This window comes from Nipponia nippon, unplaced genomic scaffold (assembly GCF_047370975.1).
Source record: "Nipponia nippon isolate SJK-2023a ecotype South Korea unplaced genomic scaffold, ASM4737097v1 scaffold_3, whole genome shotgun sequence".
In the NCBI taxonomy this organism is placed as follows: domain Eukaryota; kingdom Metazoa; phylum Chordata; class Aves; order Pelecaniformes; family Threskiornithidae; genus Nipponia; species Nipponia nippon.
The window spans coordinates 105,720,162-105,745,709 of record NW_028262347.1 but is presented as its reverse complement, the minus strand read 5'-3'; the positions used below and the strand labels follow the sequence as shown (position 1 = coordinate 105,745,709).

General features: G+C 42.8%; 1 protein-coding gene across 2 annotated transcripts in view; it reads left to right on the top strand.

The window, feature by feature from the left end:
- The window catches only part of ANTXRL (ANTXR like), a 76,061-nt gene that overhangs the window by 7,486 nt on the left and 43,027 nt on the right, over positions 1-25,548 (top strand). For both annotated transcript variants that reach the window (XR_015706486.1, XM_009466647.2), the window contains exons 2-13: positions 5,258-5,329; positions 5,467-5,538; positions 7,725-7,806; positions 7,910-7,943; positions 9,913-9,992; positions 10,106-10,174; positions 10,379-10,459; positions 10,566-10,626; positions 17,339-17,437; positions 19,717-19,786; positions 20,953-21,031; positions 25,334-25,429. Coding sequence is in view for 1 of the 2 variants with exons in the window: in XM_009466647.2 (XP_009464922.1) it covers positions 5,258-5,329; positions 5,467-5,538; positions 7,725-7,806; positions 7,910-7,943; positions 9,913-9,992; positions 10,106-10,174; positions 10,379-10,459; positions 10,566-10,626; positions 17,339-17,437; positions 19,717-19,786; positions 20,953-21,031; positions 25,334-25,429 (895 nt within the window). In the remaining variant the exon portion in view is untranslated. The remainder of the gene's footprint in view (positions 1-5,257; positions 5,330-5,466; positions 5,539-7,724; positions 7,807-7,909; positions 7,944-9,912; positions 9,993-10,105; positions 10,175-10,378; positions 10,460-10,565; positions 10,627-17,338; positions 17,438-19,716; positions 19,787-20,952; positions 21,032-25,333; positions 25,430-25,548) is intronic.

Here is a 25,548-nt window from a genome sequence, read left to right as displayed (position 1 = left end):
CTGACACCATACTCATACTGAACTCAGCATCAGTAATAATGGGTCTGTTTCTTGCTCCAGGATCTCTGGAATTGCTGCCTTCAGCTAATCCATAAACAGATGCAAACATGCATGGCGGGGAATAGGACAAGGGACAGCTATGTATCTTCAAGAGGTTTCACCTTCTCGCTTTCAGCAGGGAGGAGAGGCTTTGGGTCCTGTTGCCTTCTCTCTGTGTACATGTAGTAATAAAAATATTTACTGTTTGAGTAGTGCTGGGGTATTAACTTTCACTGCTAAGCTGCAGGTCTGATGTGTATTGCATCAGGTTGATCTGTATAGCTCCTGACTGTGACTTTCACTGTAACTGAATCACACAAGTCCTAGGACAGACACCTTACAACTGACCCTCCTGGTTTTTGCCTGCTGAAGTAATTGGGCTGAAAGTGGCACCCCATATGCCAGGGTTGTGCTGCTTGATTTCTCTGGGCTCCAGCTTCCACTGCCTCTGGGAGCCTTTTAGGAATGAAGAGGAGATTTCCAGCCTGTCTCATGCTTTGTCGTCTTCTCAAACAGCAGTGAAATCCCACAGATTGAGGCAGATATGAGACTAACCTCACCATTTTCATACTGACAGAGCGCTCTACTAAGCTAGAAGGAGTCGCTCCAAAGTAAGCAGGAGCAGAATCAAGCCTTGCAATCACATCACTTCCTTCCACCCCCAGAAATACTCACTGACCTCTTCTTTTCCCCTCCCATCAAGTGGTAGCAATGTGACATTCAGGAAAACAGCCGAAGCAGGAGCTGCAGCAGCAGCTGCTCCCCCAAGCTGAGTCCCGATGAGGCCTGGAGCACATTCCTTCCTATGTTGTGGTTTGCTGACTCTTCTCTTTGTCTCGTGTGTAATGGGAACAGAGCTCATGGAGCAGGGAGCACACTCACGACAAATGACTCCTGTGAGTTTTTTCACTTTGCTTGGGCCTAATTCTCTTCCCAATTGCATAGGTATGAACCTGGGGAAATTCTGCTATTTCTCTGGACCCACTCCATGTTCACCCCAGTGGAACCGGCAGCAGAAACAGTCCCTAAAATATTGTCTGCAGCACTCCAGTTACCCACAACAGCTGTTTATTGCATTGCGTTTTCCTTCGCCATGAGAATTATGTAACCTCCCAGGGCTGAAACCTCACTGTCCCGCTTGTGAAAGGCACACGTACTGCTTGATGCTGTGGGTCACTATCCACCAAGGTCTTTGGCTGGTGGGGCTTGGTACTTTGCAGAGAACGTCAGGTTCACTGGGCTTCTTCAGCAGGGAGAGTGCAAGGAAGAAGCCTGCAGCTGGGCTGGGTGACAGTGGCCATTTTGCTTGATGTGAGGAGTTGAACCAGGTAGCTGATGACCCGAAAAGCAGGAAATCCCGAAGGCATGAGCCAACAAGATAGATCTGGCTGTAACATCATCTTTATTTGCGGACAGCCACAGCGCTGGCACGGCAGGATCCACGGCAGGATCCAGGATCCTCCACGGCAGGATGCGTAAGGTTCCCTGGCTGCATGACCTCCCCCAGTTACTGGTGAGGGTGGACAAGTTTGTGTCTTGCACCCAGTGATTTTTCTGCACAGTGCTGCTCTTTTGTGCTTTGTTTATAAATGTTTCCTCATTACTTAGAACTCTTCACAGTTCCTCTGAAATCTTACAGGAGTGTATCATTTGAGGGTCAAACACACCAGGCAAGGAATCTGTTTGTAGTTATTTACCAATGGCAATGCGAGACAACATGCCAGCTTTGTCTGAGGCTCCTATTAGCACAGGTATGCTGATTCAGGCGTTTTGTTCTTAGTTATTGTAAGGTTCTAAGGGAAACAACAAAAGCACTGAAACTGCTGTAAAAATCATGCTGTGTGCATGTCCAAGAATAGCCTGTGATCTAGAGCATCACTGAAAGACCTTGTGATTTCTCTAGGCTTGGTAACTGTCAACTTGAAAATGAGTATGGCTTTCAAGCATTGGCCATGGTCAGAAAGGAGCTTAGAGTATGCTTGGAGCCTCGCACTTGCCATGGGAAACCAATGCAAAAACCTCCTAGTCTGATCTAGCCATGAAGGGCAGCAAGTTAGTTTCTGCTGCCAGCAAAAGTGATTCTGCAGTGTGAAACATAAGATCTCAAAGGCAGTGAAATGCCTCAGTATTTTCAATAGTGTTGGGCAGCTTCTGTTTGTCAGTGTTGGGAGAAATATTTGATAGCATTTGGCAACTTAGTGTATAGCTTAGCAAACATTTTATTGTTGTAAATTTTGTTTAATCTGCCATTAAAACTGCCATTGCTGGTTTTCTGGGCTCAGGTCTCTGGGGCAACAGGTGAAACTATATCAGGACAAACCCCAGAAGCCTCCAAAACAAACAAACATACATACATATCTTTTTTTATAAATATAAAGATATATATTTTTATATATATATGAGAAACACAAATAGACAGACTTTGCAAACAGGGATATTAACAGGGATATGTAGAGGTGAGTTTGAGGGGGCAGGGTGGGAAATCAGGTTCTTCTATAAGCCAGGCCACCCCCACTGGTGTTCATGAGGGGTTTGATGTGACCACCATCAGTGGCACTTGGCGTTTGCAGCGGGAGGTGACACACCTGGTCTTTTGAGGGATGTGGTGGGGAAAGTCATTAAGTGCTGACCACTTCACTGGTACTCTTTATATGAGATTTTGAAACAGTACAATTTTCTTGCTAGTATGGCTTGTCTGGCCTTGATGCTTCCCAGCTGATAAGCAACATATGGGTGCAGAATTGCTCCCGGGGAGAAGGAGACGTGCCACCCTGCTGAAGTTCCTCTGCTCAACAGGGTTGCAGCTCAGTGGTGTAGAGCCGGCTGCTCTGAGAACACAGTATGCTTCCCGTGAGGTCGAGCCTGTGACAGAGACCTCCCTAGTTTTTCAGAGGGGGGCATCTGTAGATTTGTTACAGACAATTCTAGTTACTTCTAGTTTCACTGGCTGTACCCTTTCCAAGAAGGGGTGTTTCATTATAGTCAGAGTACATGGAAGTGCACAGTATTAAGTTTATCTGTGCATTTTCACTTTAAAAGTGTTCATGTTTTTCCACCACTAAGTGGCTTATGATTTTCTTGAATTTTCAGTGTTTAGGCTGTTTTGCCAAGCTGTTCTTTGCCTGAAGGGTAGATAAAAAAAGGGGAGGGCGGTAATTATGACAGTCCTAAGAAGGTACTGGAAATGATAATTTGTTGCTGTTATAAAGAAAATTCGTTGCTACTTTCTTTTTTGGATTGCATCAGTGCCTCTGCAGCTGGCAGTAGAAATTTGATACCTCATCTAAAATAGGTCAGACTTTTCCAAGTAAGAAACTGTGGCTATTCTATGTAGGGAAGTGACTCTATTGGAAATTGCAGGAATTGGATTTAAGTGAGATGGCAAGCTCAGAATGAAACTGGAAGTGTCAACTCCAGTGAGGGAAAGAATTAAAAAAAAAAAAAATGGGAGTGGTAAATGCATCTTGCATAGATTAAAGGAAAATGCGTTTGAGTTTAGCATGCTTCGAGATTTAGTCTGGGACTTTCAGAATTATAGGTGTTGGACTGCCTCACATCCCTTCTGGAAAAGCAGTGCTTAAAGTACATACCTCACATCTGCATGGATTATCTTTTAATGATGTGAAAAGTGCTCATTTGCTAATAGTGCCAGCACCTTTCATTGGTGCTGTTCATGAATAATCATGTCTCATCTGTTGCCTAGTGCATATAAATCGGAGACTGCAGAGGATCCAGATCCTTGGTTCGAGCAGTCTCTGGTGCTTTGTTGCCCTCCCTCAGTGCCTGGCAATTTCTTCATTCTGTGATAACCAGTTTGTTTTGTGAATGAATCACCAGTTCTCCAGAAGAGCAGCGTGAAAGCACAGGGTTACACAAGGAAGCTTATTCTAGTTTATGTACTTCAGGGGTCTCCTTTCGGTCCTTGTCCCTTTATCTTTGCTCTTCTCCTCCACTACACCAGCACCGTTTCAGGACAGGCAGTGCCATATTATGCAGGCTTCTGTATGCTGATCTGTACCTCATGTACAGGGGCAGAAGTGACTGGCATAGAGTTGCTTGAAAAGCCCATAGTAGAACTGAGAATTATAACATGGGATCATTTTCTCCCCTTTTTTTTATCCATTTACACAGAAAAACGCCCAACAGCAGTTAGAGGAAACCTACTGCTTTACAATAGTTAAATTTCAGAAATTTTTTAGTTCTTCTGCATTTAAGCCCCGTGATCCTTCTGTATGTGCTGTTGTTTTATTTATCTTTCTGCCTAAGATACCTGATACATGAGTTTGTCTGGCAAGGAAAGCAGATGAGCTGTTCTCTCGTAAACACCACAGTCCTAGGGATGGCTTTTAAAATCATTGACTTCTCATGCTTTCTAGCCTTTTAAAAGGCTTGAAAGTGTATGGCATAGATCCACATGGTTGAAACCACTTGTCATTTACTGTAGAGTTGCTGCATATGAGGCTGTGTTTGAGGTGTGAGTCCCACCAGACTGGGGGGTGTCCCTGAGAATTTAAGACTAAGCGGAAGAAAGCCAGGGAGTGCCAGTAATGCGGTTTTATATATTGGAAACGGCAGCACGAATGTGTAAGTTTGTGCACGTAACTAAGTTGCCCAAGTTTTCACATGAAATCTGTGACAGAGCCAGGGATTGACTGTCCAGAATGCTAGTCCAGCGAATTAGCTAAGAGCACTGCCTTTCCCTTCGGAGTTACTTCAAAAGCTTTCTCTCTTGAAACAAACAGTAATTCATGGAAACATTCTCCCACGCGTTCTGGGAGAATAGGAGATCAGTCAAGACTTTGTGTGGCTGCAAAGACAGAACTGTGCTCTAGGAAAGTAAATAATCTGCTAGCAGATGATTTAGTGAAGTCAAATAAAATTAATTAAACTAGAAGAAAATATTTATATTTCATGTTATAAAAGGAACAAAAGCAGATGGAAGAGTTGCTGAACTTGTTTTGAAATTGTGTGGTAAACCATTTCAGACCTATTTCTACTTCTGTTTGAGTCAGTGGGTTTTGTCATGATGGTTCCTGTTATAGCTTCCAACACAACTGCTGTAGAAGCCTCAGCAGAGTTAGCTGCCTCGCCTCCATAGGCCTATATGGAATTTGTGTCCTTAACCACCTTTGGAGTAGCCCAGGCTTAAAATTCAGAGTGGAACAAGGAATTTTGCTGTGAAATAAGATAAATGTAATCAATTACGTTTTGTATGCAGGTCTGGAAGTGTCAGAAATCATTGGACAGAGATTTATTCTTTTGTGGAAAGCCTAGCTGAGAAGTTCATAAGGTAAAGTTTTCTTAAGATGATATTTTAATTTGCTATATATGTAATTTATTTTTTCATTCACTGCTTCTTAGCAAATGAAAAATCTGCTGAAGTAATGTGTGTCTGTGACATGCATCTAGCTTGTTCTTCTGTTTCAGTCCAATGTTGCGGATGTCTTTCATCGTTTTCTCTTCACGAGGCACTACAGTCATGAAACTAACAGAAAACAGGCAAGTACTCCACAGCTTCCTCCAGAAATACCCTCCATCCCTCCTCTCAAGCAGCAAGTGGCCCCAAAACCAGAATTCAGAGCTCTGTCTTGATCCTTGGTATGGTACCAACTGAAATCTTTTGCACCATTCCCAACTGGAAGAGGGCTTAGAAGGCCTTTGAGTCTCCCATTACCATTTTTTCAGCCTTATAAGAGAAAGGCAGCACTGGACTGTCTGTTCTTTCTTGCAGTATTTCAGGGAGAAACTGTGTCTCCACTCAAGGATTCATGTATGTCCTTGCTGTCCTCAAGGATTCATGTATGTCCCCCTACCCAAATAAGGGCAGTTTTTGTGTAAGAGATCTCAGACCCTGAGTTGATGAGCAAAAGACTGTAGGAAAGTCCCACAGTGCCCTTTGAAGTGGCCTGAAGCCCTGAACTTTATGCCAGCAGCCGGTCATACCTAGTGCTGGAGCACTGCCTTGCCAGGCTATCGCACCTCTCTCCTGGGCTGCCTTCAGACAGCACCCATGCCAGAGGTGGTTTGCACAGCCAAGCACTAGGCTTCTTAAGAAAAAGAAAGTCTGAGGCTGCAGCAAAATTCGTGTTGCCACCTTCACAATCAAATCCTCTTTCAAAAACAAAACAAAACAAAACAAAACAAAAAAACCAAAAAAAAACCAAACACCCCCCCAAAAAAGCAACAACAACAACAAAAAAAAACCTAACCCAGAAAAATCACCAAAAATCTGCCTACACCCTCCCCCCCCCAAAAAAAAAAAATTGAGTTTAATTCGCCTCACACATGGAAATCCCTGTCATGGAGGTGTTTCTGAGTATTTTCTTTCAGCTTAAAGCCCTTGCTTTTGCTACTGCTTCTGCCTGTGTGAGAGGGCCTCGATAGTACAGTGCACCCTATAAATAAAGGAGGCTCTGGAGCCATCTTGAAAGAACAAGCCCCATCTCCATTTTGTACTCCAGGGCCTCATCCAAAGCTAGAAACCCCACTAGTGGTCTTGCATTTCTGCTGGCTCCACTGAGTTTTGGCTCGAGTCTCCATCTTGTACCTTGGTGACAGAGCTCAAACTTGCTTACTTCTCCTAGGTGGGTTTGCTCTTTGCAAGGTGGAAAGTAGGCAGGAACCCTGTGGCAATATGTTGAACATGGTGTTAGAATGTTCCTTCTCCTAAACTCCTGTTCTCTGTATGGATCACCATGTGTACCTTTTCAGCTCATTTTATACTTTGAAAGGGTAAAAATGTGGGTTTTTTGCCCTAAGGACATCCCCTATCCCAGCTCCTGATTTTACCTTCATCCCGCATAGACTCCCGTTTCCTCTGTAATTTGGGTTGTGCCGCCTAAAATGGCCAGTTGCAAAATGGAGCTTAGAGAGGCTCTCACTGTCCTTTTAATATAGGATGCCCCATAGCATCTGGGGCTGATGTTTGGACTTCCTACATCTTGTCTGTTGAATATTTTTTTTTTGTGATTTGGCCTTATTTGTGTTCCATTAATATATGAAAACTTTGCTAAGAATCAGAGTCTCTTAGTGATCAGTGATAAATTAAATTACTGATTTCCCTGAGCCATCCTTTTGGTTAACAGATAAGTGTTTGTGGAGCAAGAAGCTAAGCAACAGGGGTCATGGTATCAAAGTCCATCTCTTATCAGGGAGCAGTCTGTGCTGCAGGAAGGTTGATCAGTCCCTGGTCTAGGATAGGAAATTCTCATCATTCCTGTCCTGTTCTCTTATCTTTTGGCCTCTGTCTTTGTCATGGCAAAGTCCCAGTCCCAACTGTCCTGATGATTGATTGAATATGGAGTTTTTATTTGTCCCGTTTTCATGACAGGGTCATAAGTTTTTAAATTCTCATTCCGTCTGCAGTTTGTCAGAGTTTAATATCTGGCATTTGCTTTAGTTCAATCTTATCCTGCCTAACAGTGTACCAGAATGAGGGAGCAGGGACAGAATTGCACCCTTAAAATGTGTTAGCTCTAACATTGTATTACATGTCCAGTTTTGTGCTCCCATGGGTGAAAAATTGTGGTTTTTGAAAAATCTTGGTTTTACCAATGTTTTAGCTGGTGTGTATGCACTCTGTGCAGCGTACTGACAGGGTGCATAATCTAGCTGTGGTATGGGAATATCTCAACAAAACAGAACTTTTATTAAAATTATTTTCTCCTGCTTTTTCTTATCCAAAGGGAAGCCATAAGACGAGGGCTTGATATTCTTCAGTATGAAGTGCCTGGAGGAGACACGTTCATGCATGAAGGATTTAAAAGGGTACACATCACAGTACCTCCTTTCTTTGATTTATACGTATAAACTTTGCTTTGCTTGCTGCTGCTGTACTTAAGAGCTAACAATGTTCTACACTTCGTTGCAGGCAAATGAGCAGATTTACCATGAAACCTATGGAGGTAGGCATTGTATATCACTCATGTTATATATCTGCATTGAAAAGACAGGGATGATAGTTCTTTATATGACCTGCAGTAAACCCGCCAAGAGAAGTGTTGGAGAAGAAATTGGTGTTACACAATCACTACATTCCATTTTGACTACAGCTCTAACTTTAAATGCATGATTCATGGTTTATTAAGACCAGAGAAGACCAGTATGATCACAGATCTGACCCAGTCCAGAATACAAACCAAAGCATTACAGCCAGAACTGCCTGTCCCGCACCCAGGGGACAGGAATACCCAGATTTTCCTGAGCCCTTCTGTCCTGATGCACTCAGCCCTGTCTGCCTTGTGTGCCCAAGTCTTTGTTCTCATTAGTGTAGGTATGAATGTAATCAGCTAAGATTTCTGCATCAGTGTGAATGATTTGGGATCAGATTCTGAGTTCCCTAAAATGTAAATCCTCACTAAATTTCAAGAGGGAAATGTGTGGGTTTTGTTTGTGCCAAAAGAAGGTCGAATTAGTTAAACTGAACACTACTTGGCTCGTTTGTACCCTGGTGTGAGGTAGTTATCATTTGTGGGCTGATGGTCTCTTTAGAAGATGGAGAAACGAGTCAGTGCCCTTTTAATAAAATAAGCTGTGAGCGCAGAGTCTTCAGCAGCAACTCTGCATGGCTTCTCAGACACTTCTGCCAGTGAAATCAGGAATCCTGAAGAGTCCAGCTGAAAACTACTTTACCTCTTCATAACATACAGCTAAGAACTAATCAATTATTTTGTAAGTTGATTAGGAAGGAAAAAAGAGTAGATGAGATCTGGACTTACAAGCTAAAATATCAGGGGAAAAAAAGCAAGTGTTCAAAAGAAAACAAAATAAGATCTCCAATTTTTCAGCCTTTTTCAAGCATGCTGGGCAGGAAAAAAAATGAGGAATATGGGAATCCAAGCCATTTTTTCCCCCCAAGTTGCAGGTCATTTTTTTTTTTTTTAAGATTTATGTCTGTGTCTGACATGTCATGGGAAGGACTGCATGGCATAAGAAACCTGTCAGAACTAATCAGTCTTTAATTTCAGACAGTACGGGGAAAGACACTTGAAGTTGTAACAGATTATTTTGAAAAAATAACAAATACTTCCCTGAAAGTAACATGTATGTGTATTAGTTAGTTTGCTTAAGAACTGTGGATGCAGAATGGTTGATTGAACCATAGTTTGCACGTTAATTTGGTTTAATTTTGTTCACATGTTGCATTTTTCTAGGTAGTATTATATTCTATACTGCATTACATATATAGGTATCCAAAGTCTATGCAACATTTTCACTTAAGCTTAGGTGGGATATGAAATGTCTTAAGACATGAATTTTCTCCAGTGGAGCTGATCTTAAGGTTTTCACATGCTCTGAATTCCTATGAACTTCACTGACAGCTCTTGTTGCTCGAGAAGTGTAGGACTGAATCCCCTATAGGAAGCACATTTCATGCCATGTTCAGTGGGGTTGCTCCTTGAAAGTCTGGAGGGGAAGGTGGGATGGCAGGAAAGCTCATTTTGCAGAGGTATCTCTTATGACAATCTCTGGGCAAGGTTTGTGTAGAGAGATGTTGGTCAAGAGAAGGGAGGAAACCTCTCCCTCTCTGCAGATCCATTTTGCCACTTCTCCACACGAAGGGTCTAGAGGTTATCTCAGTAGGTGCTATATTTTACGCAGAACAGAGAAGTTTGTGCATGGACCTTGTTAGAGCAGTACTCCTGCTTCAGTGATGCTTGTGGTATGAAGGTGCACAGGTTTTGGCTTATTGCATTCTATTATGCATCTTGCTTTCAGCTGATGTATCTCCAATAAAGTCCATACAAATCGGGCTGAGATTCTGACCTTACAGTTTGGTATTTATTTGTCAGCAAAAAGGAATGCCTCACTTCAAACTTTTTCATTGCTGCGTCTTGTCATATGTATGCAATCTGTTAACTATCCTCCATGTAGGAGTTCGGACCGCTAGTGTGATTATTGCTTTGACGGATGGAGAATTGCAAGACGTTCAGTTTTATTATGCAGAACAAGAAGTAAGTCACCTTCACGTTTACCCAAGCTACCTTATGCCAAACGTGTAGGCATTTACTGTTGGCTCCACTGATTATATGGCTTTGCATTTAATGGCAATTTTTTTTTTATTTAGGCCAACAGAGCCAGAAGCCTTGGAGCTATTGTGTATTGTGTTGGAGTGAAAGATTTCAATGAAACTCAGGTAACTTTGCTTGCTTTCTTCTTGTTTTGTTTTTCCTGTTATACTACTTCACAAGTAACAGCACCAGATCAAGGCATTTATTTAATTACTTGAGGTGTAAATAATTTTGTGTCAGTGTGATGTCTTTTGGCAAGTATGAAAGGGCCCAGTTTTGTTCACTGTAATTTTGTTTTCCTCGTGATTTATGATTGTCTTTCTTTGCAGCTGTCAACAATTGCTGACAGCATCGATCATGTTTTTCCAGTTACGGGAGGCTTTTATGCCCTAAGAGGAACCATTGATTCAGTAAGTTGGGTATTCTGAAACCCAGAAAAGGGCACACTTTCCTGTATTAGTAAAGCATAGATAAAAATGTTTGATTACCAAAAATGCCATTATCTAAATCTTTCAGATTCTCAAGAAATCTTGCATTGAGATCCTAGCAGCTGAACCATCGAGTGTTTGTGCAGGAGGTAGGTTTCTGCAAGAACAGTGTGATAAGGCAAATGAATGACAATGATGAAATGTCAGTAACTACCTAATGTGGTATCGGAGCTGAAGCCCGTGGATGTGTTAGAGCGTCCCCTTGGGCTGTGGCTAAAGCTCTGTGTGCCCCTTCTCAGCTTGAGAAAAAAATTGTGCTGATAAACACGTAGCTGCTGTGGCTGAATGCCAGCTTGGAGAATTGGCTGAGGTAGCACTCGGGGAATTGGGAATATTGCTTTTTAAAATACCTGAGAGAAGGAGGAGACAAGTGATATGAAGTCAGACTGCCAGAGGTGTTTTAGGGTCTAAAGGCGATGTCTCACAAATTTCTGGAAAGACTGCGTTCCTGGGATCTGCTAGGACTCGTCAGCAGTTAGAACAAGATTTTGCAAAACATTCACAGAAACTTCAGGTTTATTGAACCAGACATAATTAACTGCGTAGGCCAAGATACCTGATGTGTTTTCCAAAGTACTAACTATTTGCAATGAAAGAGCTGTTAGTGGATATGGTAAACATGAAGAATCCCCAGAGGAGTTGTTGATAATTTCATGCCTTTCATGTCTAGTATATTTAACTTGGATTTGTTCTGGTTTACGTTAGCAATTTCCTTGCTGTGTTTTTGTCTACTTAAGAGGCTATTGCAGTAGAGTAAGAGTGACACCATAAGTTTGCTGGAAGGTACAGTTTACAGCATGGTTATTTAGATCTGATATTACTGTCTTGTGTTCATTTCCTTATATGCTGTAAAAATGAGCATGTAAAAATAAAATAGCAATGATGCATGAAAGCTGACCTTGAAAACAGATAAAAATAGGAAACTTGGGAAAAATGTAATAAATATCACAGAGAAATTGTTCCCTCTTCGTTTCCACATGTCCATCACAATATGATCTTGCCCTGAGTGTTTCAATTTAATTTTAAATATCCTTGTATCTTTTGAACTATTCCTGTGTATATCATTGTGGACTAGAAGTTTGTGATAAAATCTTGTCTGCGGAAAAATCAAAAAGGAATTATTTTTCTTTTAAAAATCGCCTTGTGGAGTTGATCAAAAACAATTTTAAAGCTTTGACATTTCAAAGCTTTTTTAATTTCATAGTGATAAATTCTTTCTTTTTTTTTTGCTTGCTTATTGTATACCAGGCAATTTTTTGTGCAAGCTTATTGCAAGCTTTCCTGTTCAACAAAAATTGCATTTAGCTACATGAAAATGTGAGTGTTCCAATAATAGGGATTTCAGTCATATTCTTGTAATTGTTTGGAACAATGTTAAGAATATTGGAAAGTTGAATTCAAAACCATATTTTTCAAATTGAAATTTGAAAATATTCTTCTAAAGTATTTGAGAAAATAAATTTCTAAGAAAAGATTTGCTTTTCAAAAATAGATGTATTTCAGCAAAAAGAGTAAAATTTCTTTTTTTGAAAAGTAATCAGTTTGATTCCAGATTCAGGAGTTCAGACCACTTCATTTTTTGCTAGGTAACTAGTTCATCACAAACGTGATTAAAAATACACAAGTACACTTAAATAGTTTGCCCTCCTTAATAAAAAAATAAATAAAAATTGCTGCATTACTTGCATCTGTAAAGTTTTTCATTGTCTTTGTGGTTTTCAAATAAGACCAATGTAAATCAGACAGAACCAGTTTCTGTGTATTGCTACCAATTCAGCAAAATACTGGCACTTGGTTCAGTTGAATTCTGAGGTTTGTTCTGTCCCTGTTGACAAAGCCGTCCAGCAAAGGCTAGCATACGGTGAAGTGCCGTGCTGAATCACCAGGGCATGAAGACTTGGATCTCGTGTGCTGCAGGCTTGCTTATAGCAGCAGGGAGCTTGAAAATAGGAGGAAGCCAAAACTGCAGCTCCGGATGGTGCACACTGTCATGATAAATGGTCTTTAGCACGAAGAATCAGGTCTGTAATAGCTTTTATTATGAGTCTAGTCCCGGCAGCCTTAGCTGAAATGAACTCTTGCAAGAGGTTTTACAGCATGAGGCTGCAAATATTTACACTTGTGCTTGGCTTTATTATCCTTTATAATCCCACTTACTTCAACATAGCCAGAGGTTCATCTTTATAGCTGCGTGCACCACTGTCTCCTGGAGGGAATCTCCTGGGATTGAACGATGTTCTTCATGGTAGTGTGAATCCAGATCCTGAATCCAGTTCACTGGACAGTCAGATATAGTTCTACTCTGTGTAATGTGATTTATTTTTTTAATGTACTTTATTTGAACTTTAACACAAAAAATACTGAAGCCTATGTAGTCATCGCAGAATTTTAATGCATTTTAAATTTAAGTAATTACTAATGTAGTTTACCGATAATGTATAGGTAAGATATATAGCCATTGAATCCTATATAAAAATACATATACACCTGCATTTAGAACTGGCTGAAAATTAGAACACAATATTTTCTAGAAATGAAACATTCCTCTTCCTTTTTTCTAAGTTAGGAATTTTGTTTTTTTTTAAAAAAAAACACGTAATTGAAATTTGCATTTCAAAATTTTGATCAAAAAATGGTAGACCTCTTGAAAGAGTGCAAGATGTTGTCAGATTCTCCCAGCAAAGAAGCTTGCTTGTTTACAGCCTTGAAGTGTGGCTCTGTCCTTGCTTTTTGTATGAAGCTTATCTGAGTGAGGAGGTGATAATCAGTTTGGCTTTTATTTAGCATTATTACTAATTTTTAGAATCTGATATGAGATCATGAGGGCTTTGTGTTGCTCAGTGGAAGCCAGTCATGATCAGGGCTTAGAGCAAACTCTGACCCACTCCTTGTAACCATTCTTGCAATTCCTAATTACCCCTGTGTTGGTGATTACTGGTGATCTTGGCTTCATTTTTGACTTGCCAGAGGTTTAGTAAATTGCTGATGAAATGATTTCCATGTGGGACTCTGACGAAGCTATCTGGCAAGTCCATTTACAAATTGATCTTGTCCTGTTATGACAGCTATCTGATGCTTAATGCTTTTTGACCCTGCAAATTTATCGTCCTCAATGTGGAGAAATGTAATTGGGTCCTTCCCGTTCCCTCTGATTTAAAGTGACCAAGACATGCAGCCTGTAAACAGGCTATCAGTGCAGAATTGGAGGTGCCTCATATCCTGTTTGACAGCATCATTGCTTTGATTATGCTTACGGTACGCAGATGTGATTGAAAGGTTTTGTTGGATGTGGCATCCTACTGGCCACATCAACCACCAGGTGTGGATGCAAGCCGTCAGCTTCTTATCAGAGTCACAGAAGTGAAGCCGACAGCGCAGCCAGCGCACACCAGCTTCAACCTACCATCTCGCTGCCAGCGCCGCCTGGTTATTTCAGTGCTGACCTTTTTCCCTTCGCTGTCTTGTCAAAAGCTACAATCTACTATCTGACAGTAACTAAGGAAGAAAAGGACGCAGACAGAGCCAGGGTGCAAAATTAAATGGAATTAGCCATTTCAACAGACCATCATCCAGAACACGTTAATGCTCCGGAGCATCCAAAGGGGCAGACTTCTTAGCAGCAACAACCAAATCCAGTACCAGCTGTTTACATTTCCATGCAAGTCTGGTATTGAGACTATATTGTCAGCTTGTGTTGGTGGACAGGTTACTACCAAGTCAGTTATTCACAACTGACTGTGCAGAGTGGCAGTGACGGTGGAAAGAAGGGCAGGAGAGGTAAACTATCTTGACAAGACTAAACTTCTAGATGTAGCTTTTACCTTCGATGTTTTGTGTTGGAAGTCTCTTACTTGCTGCCTCTTTTTAAAGGCATTGCCACTGCAATAGCTATCAACTAAGCCTTTGTGGTTGCTGCCTTTTAAGACCATCTGTTTGGGGCGGGCGGGGGGGGGAGAATCTGCCTGCAATTTTATTTCGGCAAGCTACTTCTATAATATAGACAGACAAAAATAAGTTATCTTAGCTGGGTGTTCACGTCACTGTGGAGTGGGCTGGCTACAAGCAAATCTGGGGTAACGTGTGGTCTGAGCCAGGTAGTTCTGGTGGGTGGGCAGAGGCCTGGTTTCCCTTAGGGCTGGCCATGACTCTCAGCTCTGCTGACAAAAAGAGATGCTCATCAAAACAATTCTCAACATTTCACTGGGTTAAATGTGGAGTGGCTTAAGGCATGAATCAGACTTAGAGTAACTCCAGATTCTTACTAGAGTAAGAAGCAGCCGAATCTACCCTACAGTCCATTTTTATGTGTTTAAAGAAGTGCCCTCCACCCCCAGTGGGAACAAGGAGGTATAACCCTTCCCTTAAGAGGCCAAATTCTGATGCTGGCTTTGTATGTTTGGCTCTTGATGTGCTCAGTGAGGTCTCAAATTTGATCATCTTTCTTCAGCAAAGTTCCAAAGCATGTGTTTCACTTTAATATGCACTCTGGTAGATATTTTCTTTATCCCCTCCCAAAATATCTTCTCCAATTCTCATGTTCCTTGCAGCCTGTGTCAGTTCAAGAGCACTGCTCTGAGAGAGAGTTACCATGAGGAAAACCGGAGTGTGGGTTTCCAGTGCTCAATCATAACTTGTCCATGCCCTTGTCCAGTTCACCCAGAGTTGCATTAGACCTCAATGGAGTGAGAATGTGGTTTTGGCAAGAACAAGCTGTTTGTATGGAAAAGTTAAAGCACTCCACATCCTCATGCTAGCTTGCCTTGCAGTAACTTGATAGTGAAGAGCAGGCAGACTAAGCTGAATATGTATTTCAGCCACCTTTGGGCCTTGTGTAGTGTTATCCAGTAACAAGTCCTTCCTCCAAAGCATACAAGTAACACGGCAGTGCATCATGTGGAATGTTATCTAAAGCCAGATCTCAATCACTAAAAATTAGGTACTGTTCCCCTCAATCCTATCAACATTGTTTTCCTATCATTTTCAGTATGTCGGTCAAAGTATAATTGATAATGCATGTGGACTTGTTCATGGTTTTACTTGCTGCTAGCGGAGAACTTCTGTGCAGTTTATTCTTATTTTTCTATGTGTAGCTTGAAGATTATTTGGTCCTGTGTTGTGCTGGTGTCCCCCTGGTATTGGGCTGGTCTCAAATACCGCTCAGCGGCTGGTATAAGCGAGCTTTGTCGAGGATTCAGCTAAAGCAGGAGGTTTATGTGTGAAAGTGCTACTTCTTCTGGGCTTTCTCTTGCTGTGTGCCCTGGGTCTTGGCTGACAGCTGGCTTCTTGTGTGAAGGGAGTTTCAAAAATACATTTGGCACAGAACAAATTTGCAATGTGTCTCTCCGCCTGCCTGTGTTGAAGATGTTATCTCTGTTGTCAGTGTAGCAGCTACAATGCATTTTGTGACCTAGGGAGAAGTTTCCCTTGCTGCTTCCCCTTCTGGTGCATCTGTGCCTAGCTTAGCCATTCAGGCTGACCCCAAGAGGAAGGAGGCTGCGGCTTGGTGTTGGGCTCCACCTGCGCTCTGAGAAGTGTTACCCATATAGGTTACTAAGAAGTAATTTTAAAAGCTTGTTGCGGAGCAGCTGAGAAACCAAACTAGGCTTCTTAATACCTTCTTCCTCAAATTACCTTTCTGTTTCTAACTGTTCTGGGTACACTGACTTGAGGGGGTTTCATGATAGGCATAAATTCACCCGATGTCACTACCACTTGTCTCTGTCCCTTCCTTTCTCCTCCACACTTGTGTTCCCAGCAGATGATCAGCCAGGCAGATCACCTTACTGATCTTCCTGGTAACAGGGGGTTATTTTTCAGGTGTGTGAGCAAGCTCAGTGCACCTCAACATGATCAGCAGTGCCAACAGTGGAGGGTGTGTGCAGCTGGGATCTCACTTCTGACAGCAGCCCGCCTAGGCTGGCTTTACTCAGATGTGAAACTGCTCTATCAGTATAAAGACCAGTGAAAGGCTGGCTGAAAAAACTGGTGATGCTTTTGCTGCTTGAATGAACAAATCACAGGTGCTTATCACAGTAATGACAAAAATCACAGGTGCCCCCCCATCCAGACTGAAGCAACAGAAGTTGAGAGCAGCTGAAGGGCAGGGTTAGGAGTGCTTGCTCTGGCCAGCAGACAGTGTGTCTGATGTGGCAGGTCTCTTCTTGTGCCACTGGTGGTTTCTGCTGCTGGGACAGTGGTGTGGGGGAAGAGCACAAAGAAAGTTGCAGCACCTGGGTCTTTAGTTATCCCCATGCGCAGCAGATGCTAACAGGGCTGTGCACAGGCTCAGTTCTTGTATGGGCTGAAAGATTGTATTTTTCCAGGACTTGTACCAGATGCAAAGCTTCCTCTCTGATTCACAGGGGGGTTATGAGGGGAGTCCTGTTTGTCTGCATCTGTCTGAACAGAGCTGCTGCTGAAAGCCAAGTACATTCTGCTGTGGAGATAGGTGGAAGAACTGGTGCTTATGGTTAGCAAAGGTGTCTGGCCCAAAAGCCATGGAAGAACCATGAGACGACATCAGCCATGTCAGGCTCGCAGTATTACTGTGGCATGTTTAATTAAGGCATTGGGGGTCAATGGGATGCTTGTGGGAGCAACCTTGAGATGAATGTTGCTCTGTGAAGCACCAGCGCCACTATAGCACTCTTGACCATTGCTGCTGAATGAGTGTCAGTGTGAAGGCTTTGTTTCAGGCATAAGGCAGAGACCAGCCATTGCCATGTTGTAATTCAGATCACTCTGGAAGGAAGTGCTGTATTTTAGCTGGTTTTCATTACTCTTCTGTATTTTTACTTACAGAATCATTTCAAGTTGTGGTAAGAGGCAACGGCTTTTATCATGCAAGAAATATCGACCAGGTACTCTGCAGCTTCAAGCTCAACGACAGCCTTACTATCAGTAAGTTTGCAGGCTGGTGGATTCCAGTGCCCTCTGTGGCTGTGTCACCTCACGAGTGACCTCTCGTCCATGTTGGGGGCGTTCTTGCAGTGGATATGGGGGGAGCTGAGTAGGGATCTACCTCTAACAGAAGCTTTTAATGCATCTTTAGTCAATCCTGTGACCTGTGGGCATTGTGTCACAAGGGCTTACGCAGGGTGTGCTGCTGCACAATGAATTTCAGCATCATTGTAATGGTGCACATGGGTGATGCATACAGCCAGTGAGGACTGGATATCGGGTTTTAAGAGGGAGAAATAAAATTGCTTCCTATTCCCTTGTTCATCAAAAGATATAATGCTACCATCTTCTGGTGGTGTCTTCAGACTCTTTATTCACCAATTCAGGAGACACTCACCATAAAGCAGGGCCCTCCCAGGCCTTCTCCGTTCCTCTCTGACGCCAGTTGCTGGTCTCACTGCAGCGAGCATGTAACACGGAAACTCTGTCATCACTGCGCTAAATGGTCTTTTGTTTCCTGTCTCAGCAGCCAGGCAAAGGACTGAATGGCCAAAAAAGATTGAATGTCCAGTTTCTCAGCAGTCCTCTCTTATTCCCAAGAAGCAGTGTATGTCTGGCAGGGTGAAGCACAGTGTGGGGAGGGGAACTTTGCTCCTTTTCTGTATATGCTACCCTTGTTGGCTGAGCACAGTAGAGGCTTTCATATCCTGTCGCGGTCAGACTGGTGCCTTCCCTAGCAGTGAATTCACTTACAAGAGGGAGCACATGAATTGCGCCTTCATTTCCCATCCCAGTTGCCTACGTGGAGGCTGCATTAAATAAACTCTGGTGGTCTTGCTCTCGTTCCACTTACAAATGCCCTTTGCCAGGGATTTGTTTCTTGTGGTTTACCAGGTAGACAGACTTTTGTTTTTTTCTTCCTTGTCCCTAATGCACTGGCATCTTGACTGGACTTCACACAGTGAGTGCTGACCCGGGCCTGAAAGTACACAGGAGGAAAACTACCCTAATTCCACATCTCCGTGCTGTATTCTCCTTGGGTTAGGTCTGCAACAGATGTGATGAGACACTGATCTATGCTGGCTGGCTTTTTTTCCCCCCTTCAGGCTGCCCCTAAAACATATCACTGTAATTTCCATGGTCTCATCTCTGCCTGAACAGGGAAATGAGCTTTGTCTTCAGGTGTGCTTGGGGTGGGTGAAGCATGAAAGAGCAACTCTCATATCTGTTGTTGTTCAAGTTAATTCTTTTTCCCAGGTAGAAAGAGTAATCAAGCCTCTAAAGTTTAAATAAGCTGGCAGCTTTTACCAGCCCCTAATTCACTTGGGATGGACTTTAGTGAACCAGTGTTTCTCTGGACTAGTACCTTAGATGCTTTGGGCCATTTGGAGCTAAGGTGTGGTCACAGCACTGACTTGCTTGCTCTTGTGCCTCAGCTTGCGTACTTTTAGTGGAGTGGCATTGCAGGATTACTGCTGGGCCTCCTCTGTGTGTTCATGGGACTTGGCTTTCTGGATGTGGCTTTTGAAAGTAACAGGATTAGGACTGCTGACTCTTGGAGCAGCAGAGTGCAGGGCGCAAAAACACCCATGGCCTTGCTTTTGACTCTGCCTGCACCAGACCTCTGTAAACATGGGCTGTTTCCAGATGATGCTGCCACAGAGGGGAAGCTGGGGACAAGAAAAGCAGCAGCTAGTGCAGGACAGGTCCTCACAGTAGCATCAGTCATGGCCCCTCTCTGCCTGTTTCCCGTATATGACCAACCATGGGTTTTTTGTTTCCTCTGGTGTCTGTCCACTTCAGCTCCACCCTATCTCTGGTCTTCCTTTTCCCTGGGCTCAAACAATGCAGCCTTGGCTTCTCCTCTGTGTGTGTGTTTGGAACTAGGTAGGCAAAAATTGAACCCTATGCTTTTGACCTCTTGAGTAACTTGTGGGGTCAGAGTATTCAGCATGAGTAGAGTTTGCATGCACTTGTAAGATAGACAAGATGAATATTGCTCAAAGCTGGCTTCAAAATGGCTGATCACTGCTGTCAGGAGCAGAGATGCACTTCTATTTTTTAGCTGTGGTATCTCTAACCTGATAACATATTGGCATCAACAAGAATGGTCATCCTAGTACTTGGATTTGTAATCAATACCATTGGGGAATATTGGCACTTGCCTATATATTGAATTCGTCTGTGTCTGTCATTGGTGTCAGTGCTACTCCAGGGGGTGGCCTGCCTGGGACAATTTCTTTTTTTCATTCCTGACAGTTATATTCATTTCTTTTCAGATGAAAAGCCAACCCTTGTTCATGATACTTACTTACTTTGTCCTGCCCCAGTGATAGAAGATGCTGGACAGTAAGTATTGGTTTCTAGCATGTGTTGAGAGAGGGAGACTTCTGGATGAGGATGTCATTACTGAGCCAAGGGCTCAGAATTTTGCCCAGAGTGCCAAGCTAATAAATTTGTGCGTGTGTAGCAGGATTACCTCCATCCCTTTTGTGCCAAATCCTCTCCTAGTAGGAGCCAGCATGGCTCTATTCAATGTTGGATCTTTAGCACAGCTTAACAAAAGGCCTTGTTGGACCACGGTCCCATATCATAGATTCATCAAATGGTGATTTCCCCTCTGTTCCTATATCCTGCTTTTTCAGACCAAACGGTAATTGAATTCCAGGAAAACTTTTAATTTTGATTGAAAAGAGCTGCTTGATTTGAATTCTTTTGCTGCTGTTGTAGATGGTGCTTCCTGTGTTTTGCCCTGCTCTGGCTAGTGTTGGTATTTTTCAACTGTTGTAATCCTGCAGACTCCTGGGAGACATGGCACAAGGCCCTACCTTCCCCTTGGATGATCTTGTGGGTGCTGAAATACTGTACTGGGGATAAGGGGGAATGCCTCCCTCCCCTTTCCTATTTGTGGGTGAGGAAAAGTTGCTTGGTGGGTTTTTTGTGGGTTATTTTGTTTGGTTGTGTTTGTGGTGTGTGGTTTTTGTTTTTGTTTTTTTCTTTGGACCCTTTCTCTTATATTGGAGAATGGCTAGGGCCAAATTCTTCTTTAATTTCACTATTATTTCAGTGTTTTTACCCCTTGACATCAGTGCACGTATTCTGCATTTACTTGGATATAAAAGAAAACACATTCTGGCTCTTAAGCTACAGAAGGGGTTTAAAAGAAAAGAAAAAAAAAGCCTTGAAGTTTCTTGTGCTATCTAGGGTAGTATTGCAAATGTCTGAGACTTCATGTTATGACTCACTGTCCTAGTACCCTTTGCCCCAGGTGGGATGGAGGTTTTTTAATAAAGAGCATATGCCCCAACTCAATTAAGCCAACATAAAAAGGGTAGCTCCTGGGCAAGCAGAGAGACAAATGCAGGTAAGCACCTGAAGCCATGAAAGTGCCTTCACTCAGCAGGACGTTTTATCCATGCGTGTTCATGAGCCAATGGCTAAAACACAGCCAGAATAAAGGGAACAATGGGTATAAAGATGACACTAAAAATAAGCATATCTGTTTTGTGCTTTAGGGTGGTTTTCCTACAAGTCAGCATGAACAACGGGCTAACGTTTATCTCCAGCTCTGTCAGCATCACCAGCACACAGTGTGTAAGTAATTGCAATGGGGCTTGACAGAGAAACCATGAGATCCTGGAAAGAGATGGTGGCTTTTCAGGCAAAGCCTTCTTGAGCGTGCATGAGCTCTCTACAGCTTCTGCATCACAGTTATTGACTGGATCCCAGCAGTTCTTTGAAAAATAACCAGGGCTAGTTAAGATTAAATAGTTATTGATGATGCATAGTTCATGACAGATTTACTGAATAAAAAATTACAACAAAAGGCACCCTTCCCATTCCTATCCCAGGAAAGAGAGATCCTCAAAGCTAGGATCTGACTAGAAAGGAATCTGGGAAAATGAGGGAAGGAACATCAGGAAGCAACACCCTGTTGAGCTTTGGGATCCCTTATGGCATCTGGGGTGAAAGGTAGCAACCACCAGGACTTGGATCTGGAAGGGCCACAGCATGGAAGGTCCTCCAGATTTACATGGTTATTTTTTGGTTGGAGCTTACAGCATTTGTTCTTAGACCACCACAATTTGCCTTTACTAGTTCAGGATTCGCTAAGGTGTTTTTACAGTTTTAGTGACAGGAGCTGGTTGCTTTTCTCTTGGTGTCACGGGGGATGACCAGAAAGAGATAGCAGCCTCAGATCCTGGGATGAGCTTCTTGATAAAAGGCTGCTGCTCAGCCCAGCCGAAGGAGAATGTGCTGCTGTGGGACAGTGATGGTGGTGATATGAGCATCTCCTGGTCAAAGAGACTACCTGTCTCCAGGTGGAGTGTCAGGGGCCAACAGCTAGAAGTGATCCTTTATCAAAACCTGATTTTAGAATGAAACAATCAAAATGAAGAAGCTGACTACTAGATAAGCAGTCTTACTCCTTACTGTGGAGTAAAACTAGGCAATGCCCATAGCTGGTGCAAGCAAGTACAGTAGCTGAAGATTTGGCCTTGTGCTTGTGGACTAAACAAAGTTTGCTGAAGTGTACCTGATAGCAAACACTTTGTATCAAAGTTGAGCTTTATTGTTATTAGTGTCAAAAGGACTTTTATAGCCTATGCCAAATGCTGTCATATTGGTTTGTAATCATTGCTGGCCTTTTTGACAGCTGCAGAACAGAAGGGCAGGAATGAAGGTAGAGGCAGTGACTGGAACTTGCAAATATGATTTTCTGATGTTTTCAACAATGAAGCTGGGAAATTTCACACCAGATTGCTGCAACAGTCTGGGGTGCAGGGACTCAGAATTTAGTAGAGATGTGTTTACTGCTTCACCTGATCATTCTTATTTTTCCAAAACTTTCCTCCAAATTTGTTATACTGAAGACTGATATTTTCACATTTTATTCCTCTCTCCTACCTCAGGTACAATAAAACCTTTTGAATCTGCAGTGAAACACAAGTGTTAACTGGTGCGTTTAGTTACCCATATGTAGTTTATTTCTGATGAAGACTGAAGTCTTAGCCCTAGCTGGGCTTCCTACAGGCCAGAACATGGATGGAAGAAGCTTTCCTCTCAGTAGCCTTAGGATAAAGAGAGGAATCCAATCTCCAGTCCTGTCAATCTGACAATTTTTGACCAGCCTCTTGCAGATTGAATGTGAAGGAGGCAGGGAGCCTGATTCTCAGCTGGTACAAAAAAAAAAAAAAAAAGACTCTCACTCCAGTTACATCCCATAAGCAGGGAGGCTGGCAGTTCAGTTTCTAACTTTGTCTTAATTTCATGCATTTCACTCTTCTCGTTTTAGAGACTCTCTCCATTTCCTTTCCTCTCCCATTTCCCTTTCTGTGGGTGGCAGTTAGCTGGCCTGCTCAGCTCTCCTCCCCAGCTGGCCCTTCTGTCCTTTCTGTACAGTAAGTATCTTCACTTTACTCCTAAAGCCTCTGTGTGATCCCTGTGCTTATTTCTGTTTAGCTGCATGAAGTCTGCTATTTCCTTTTCAAAGTCCAGCTTCACTATGATGCTTTGTATATTTAATCATTAAAAGAGAACTCTTTAGGTTCTTGCTGCCAGCAGCTCCCGAGCTGCTGCTGGCAAATGTCTCAGCGATTTATATGAGCACTTAGCATGGGAAAAGCAACACCTGGGAACAAAGGCTACAAGACAAGGAGGTAATGTGTGTTTGGAGTAACAGTAGCAGTGGTATGTGCATCTGTGGCTCATGTACTGCATTGGTGCCATGCTTGGATTTGTCTTTTAAGGAGTGCAGCAATACCTCTTACAGTTACGCTTGACTTTTACTCATCCTTTCCTCAGCAAACTGACTTCACTGGGAAATCATGCTGCCCAAGTATCTGCTTTCCAGATGTGTTAGTACTACATGGGGCCATAGGAGTGCCAGAGAGGGGGGCTGCAGCACTGAATTGCAGCTAGGTAGGGTGTCTTCTAACAGGGCTCCTCTGAGCCGGGGGTCTGGCACATATCGCATCACTCCACCTTGGCTTTCAGCTGTTCCCTGACCAAATGAATGAGGTGAGCTAAATAGTGTATCCCAAAACAGGTCAGTTTGCATCTATAACAAGAAGCCACACAGCAGTGGAGAGATGGTGATGCTGTGACACAGAGATACAGGATACTGAGCTACCTGCCTAAAAGCATGGAGTGGGAGCCATGGTTGTGTTAGTCTCATCTTAAACATGTCAGTCCTGATGGCTCGAGGATTTGGCCTGAGAAAGACTAGGTACCACCCAAGTCAGCCACTTGGGATCTTACCCAGACTTTGCAAAGCTCTTATCAGCTGGTACTTTCATTTCCACCCTCAGCCTTTTCATTGTCCGAGGAGAAAACAAACCCACATGGAACAGTGAAGGGAACTCCTCTTGTAAGAGTGGGCTAAGCATCATTTTCTGGTGTCATGGGAATTCAGCAAGTAGTTTCAGATTTAATAAGGTGAATTTCATGGACTTTATCCTCCATAAATCTTCTTTGGAATTTGCTTTCTTTCCACTTATCCTCCCACCTATCCTTCTTTGAAAATATCTTACAGCTTCCTCTCTAGCCAGCTCCTATTCCCTCAGCCTGATTCACAGACCTTTCTTCAAGCTCTTTTCACATCTTCCTAGTCCCAGGCTCTTCTGTAGTTTGCTGCCAGGTTTTGCCTGTTCTCTGGTACCCCTGTTGCTGGTGAATTGAACCTCTTCTCAAACTCAGAAAATCTACCATTGAAGAGGTTTCTTTTCCAGTATAAAAGAAATGGCTGGAGCAGCAGAGCTAATCTTAACCTCATCCCAGAGCCCAGCGCAGTCCAAGGAAACGGCATGTCCCAGCATGCCACTGCCCATCTGCAACAAATGCTTAATTTCCAAAAAGCCATGTGCTCTGTATGTTCTGCAGGGGCGAAGCAGCATATGAAGACCTGCTTTCCTGTAGTCATCAGAGCAATACACAGAGTTAATACCTCTTCTGAGCACACTGACATGAAATGCTCCAAGTACAAAGAATTCATCAAGATGTACTCAGGATAATCAGAGCTGTGATTCTTTTTGGCTGCCTGGCTGTTCTGAAAAGCTAATTTCAAGTGTTAACACTTGAAATTTTTTGGATTCTATTCATTGTAAAGAAAATTTAACTTTGATTTTGAATGTAGACCATTAGCTATCCAGCCCTGGAGTCCCACCATTCTCTCCAGAGAAATAGATGGAATAAAAGAATGAGAAGTGCTTAAGATCATGATTACAGCATCTCATTTAAAATAGTCAAACCAGCCCTAGGAAGCATACAAAGAACCAGCAGCATTAAGGACTAGTTTGCATAATTGCTCAGGCTGGGGGTTGCGTGTGCAGTTTGAGTCAAGAGGCAATATAAGGAAGGCTTGGGAGCTGATGGGATGAGTAAGTTGTGCTCTGGTGTGTGATGTTGGCATGCGAATAGTTACCCATAAGGTCTTAGCTCCAATATTCCCATTATTTGAATATCAGCATTTGCATATTCTGTATCTCTAGTGATGAAAGGTTACTCTGCACACCTGAGAGTCTGTGGTCATGTAGTTTGCAATGCCCCTCTGCCAATGTTAAGGGATCTCTCAGCACAGATTTAGGAATGGTTTGTATACGAGTTTAACACCCTCAGCTCTAGTGGGCTATAACATACCATAAATTTATACATAAATTATACACATAAACATCACAAACAGGAGGTGCTTCCCTGAATCATGAATTCAAATACAGATTTGTCACACCAAATACTGATGTGACCCTAATGATAATAGTGATTGACTGCACAATTTACCTGAGACCTCATAGTGAGGGAAACCTTGCTCATTTTGCCCAGTCTAATTGTGTAACTTCGGGGCTCCTGCCTTGTTTGTGACACGCGCAGGTAACTCAGAAGTAATCATCTTGTTTGCAGCTGACTGGGACCATCCTTTTCATTGCTCTCCTGATTCTTTTTCTACTGCTGGCTCTGGCTCTTCTGTGGTGGTTCTGGCCCCTTTGCTGCACGGTGGTAAGTACAGGTTTTTATTCTTCTGGCTTGGTTTTATCTCTTCTCTGTGAAAGCACAGAGGTAAAGTGTTGGAGTAGGTGGTTACCTTTGTTTGAGAAAAATGGTTTGTAAGGCCCCAA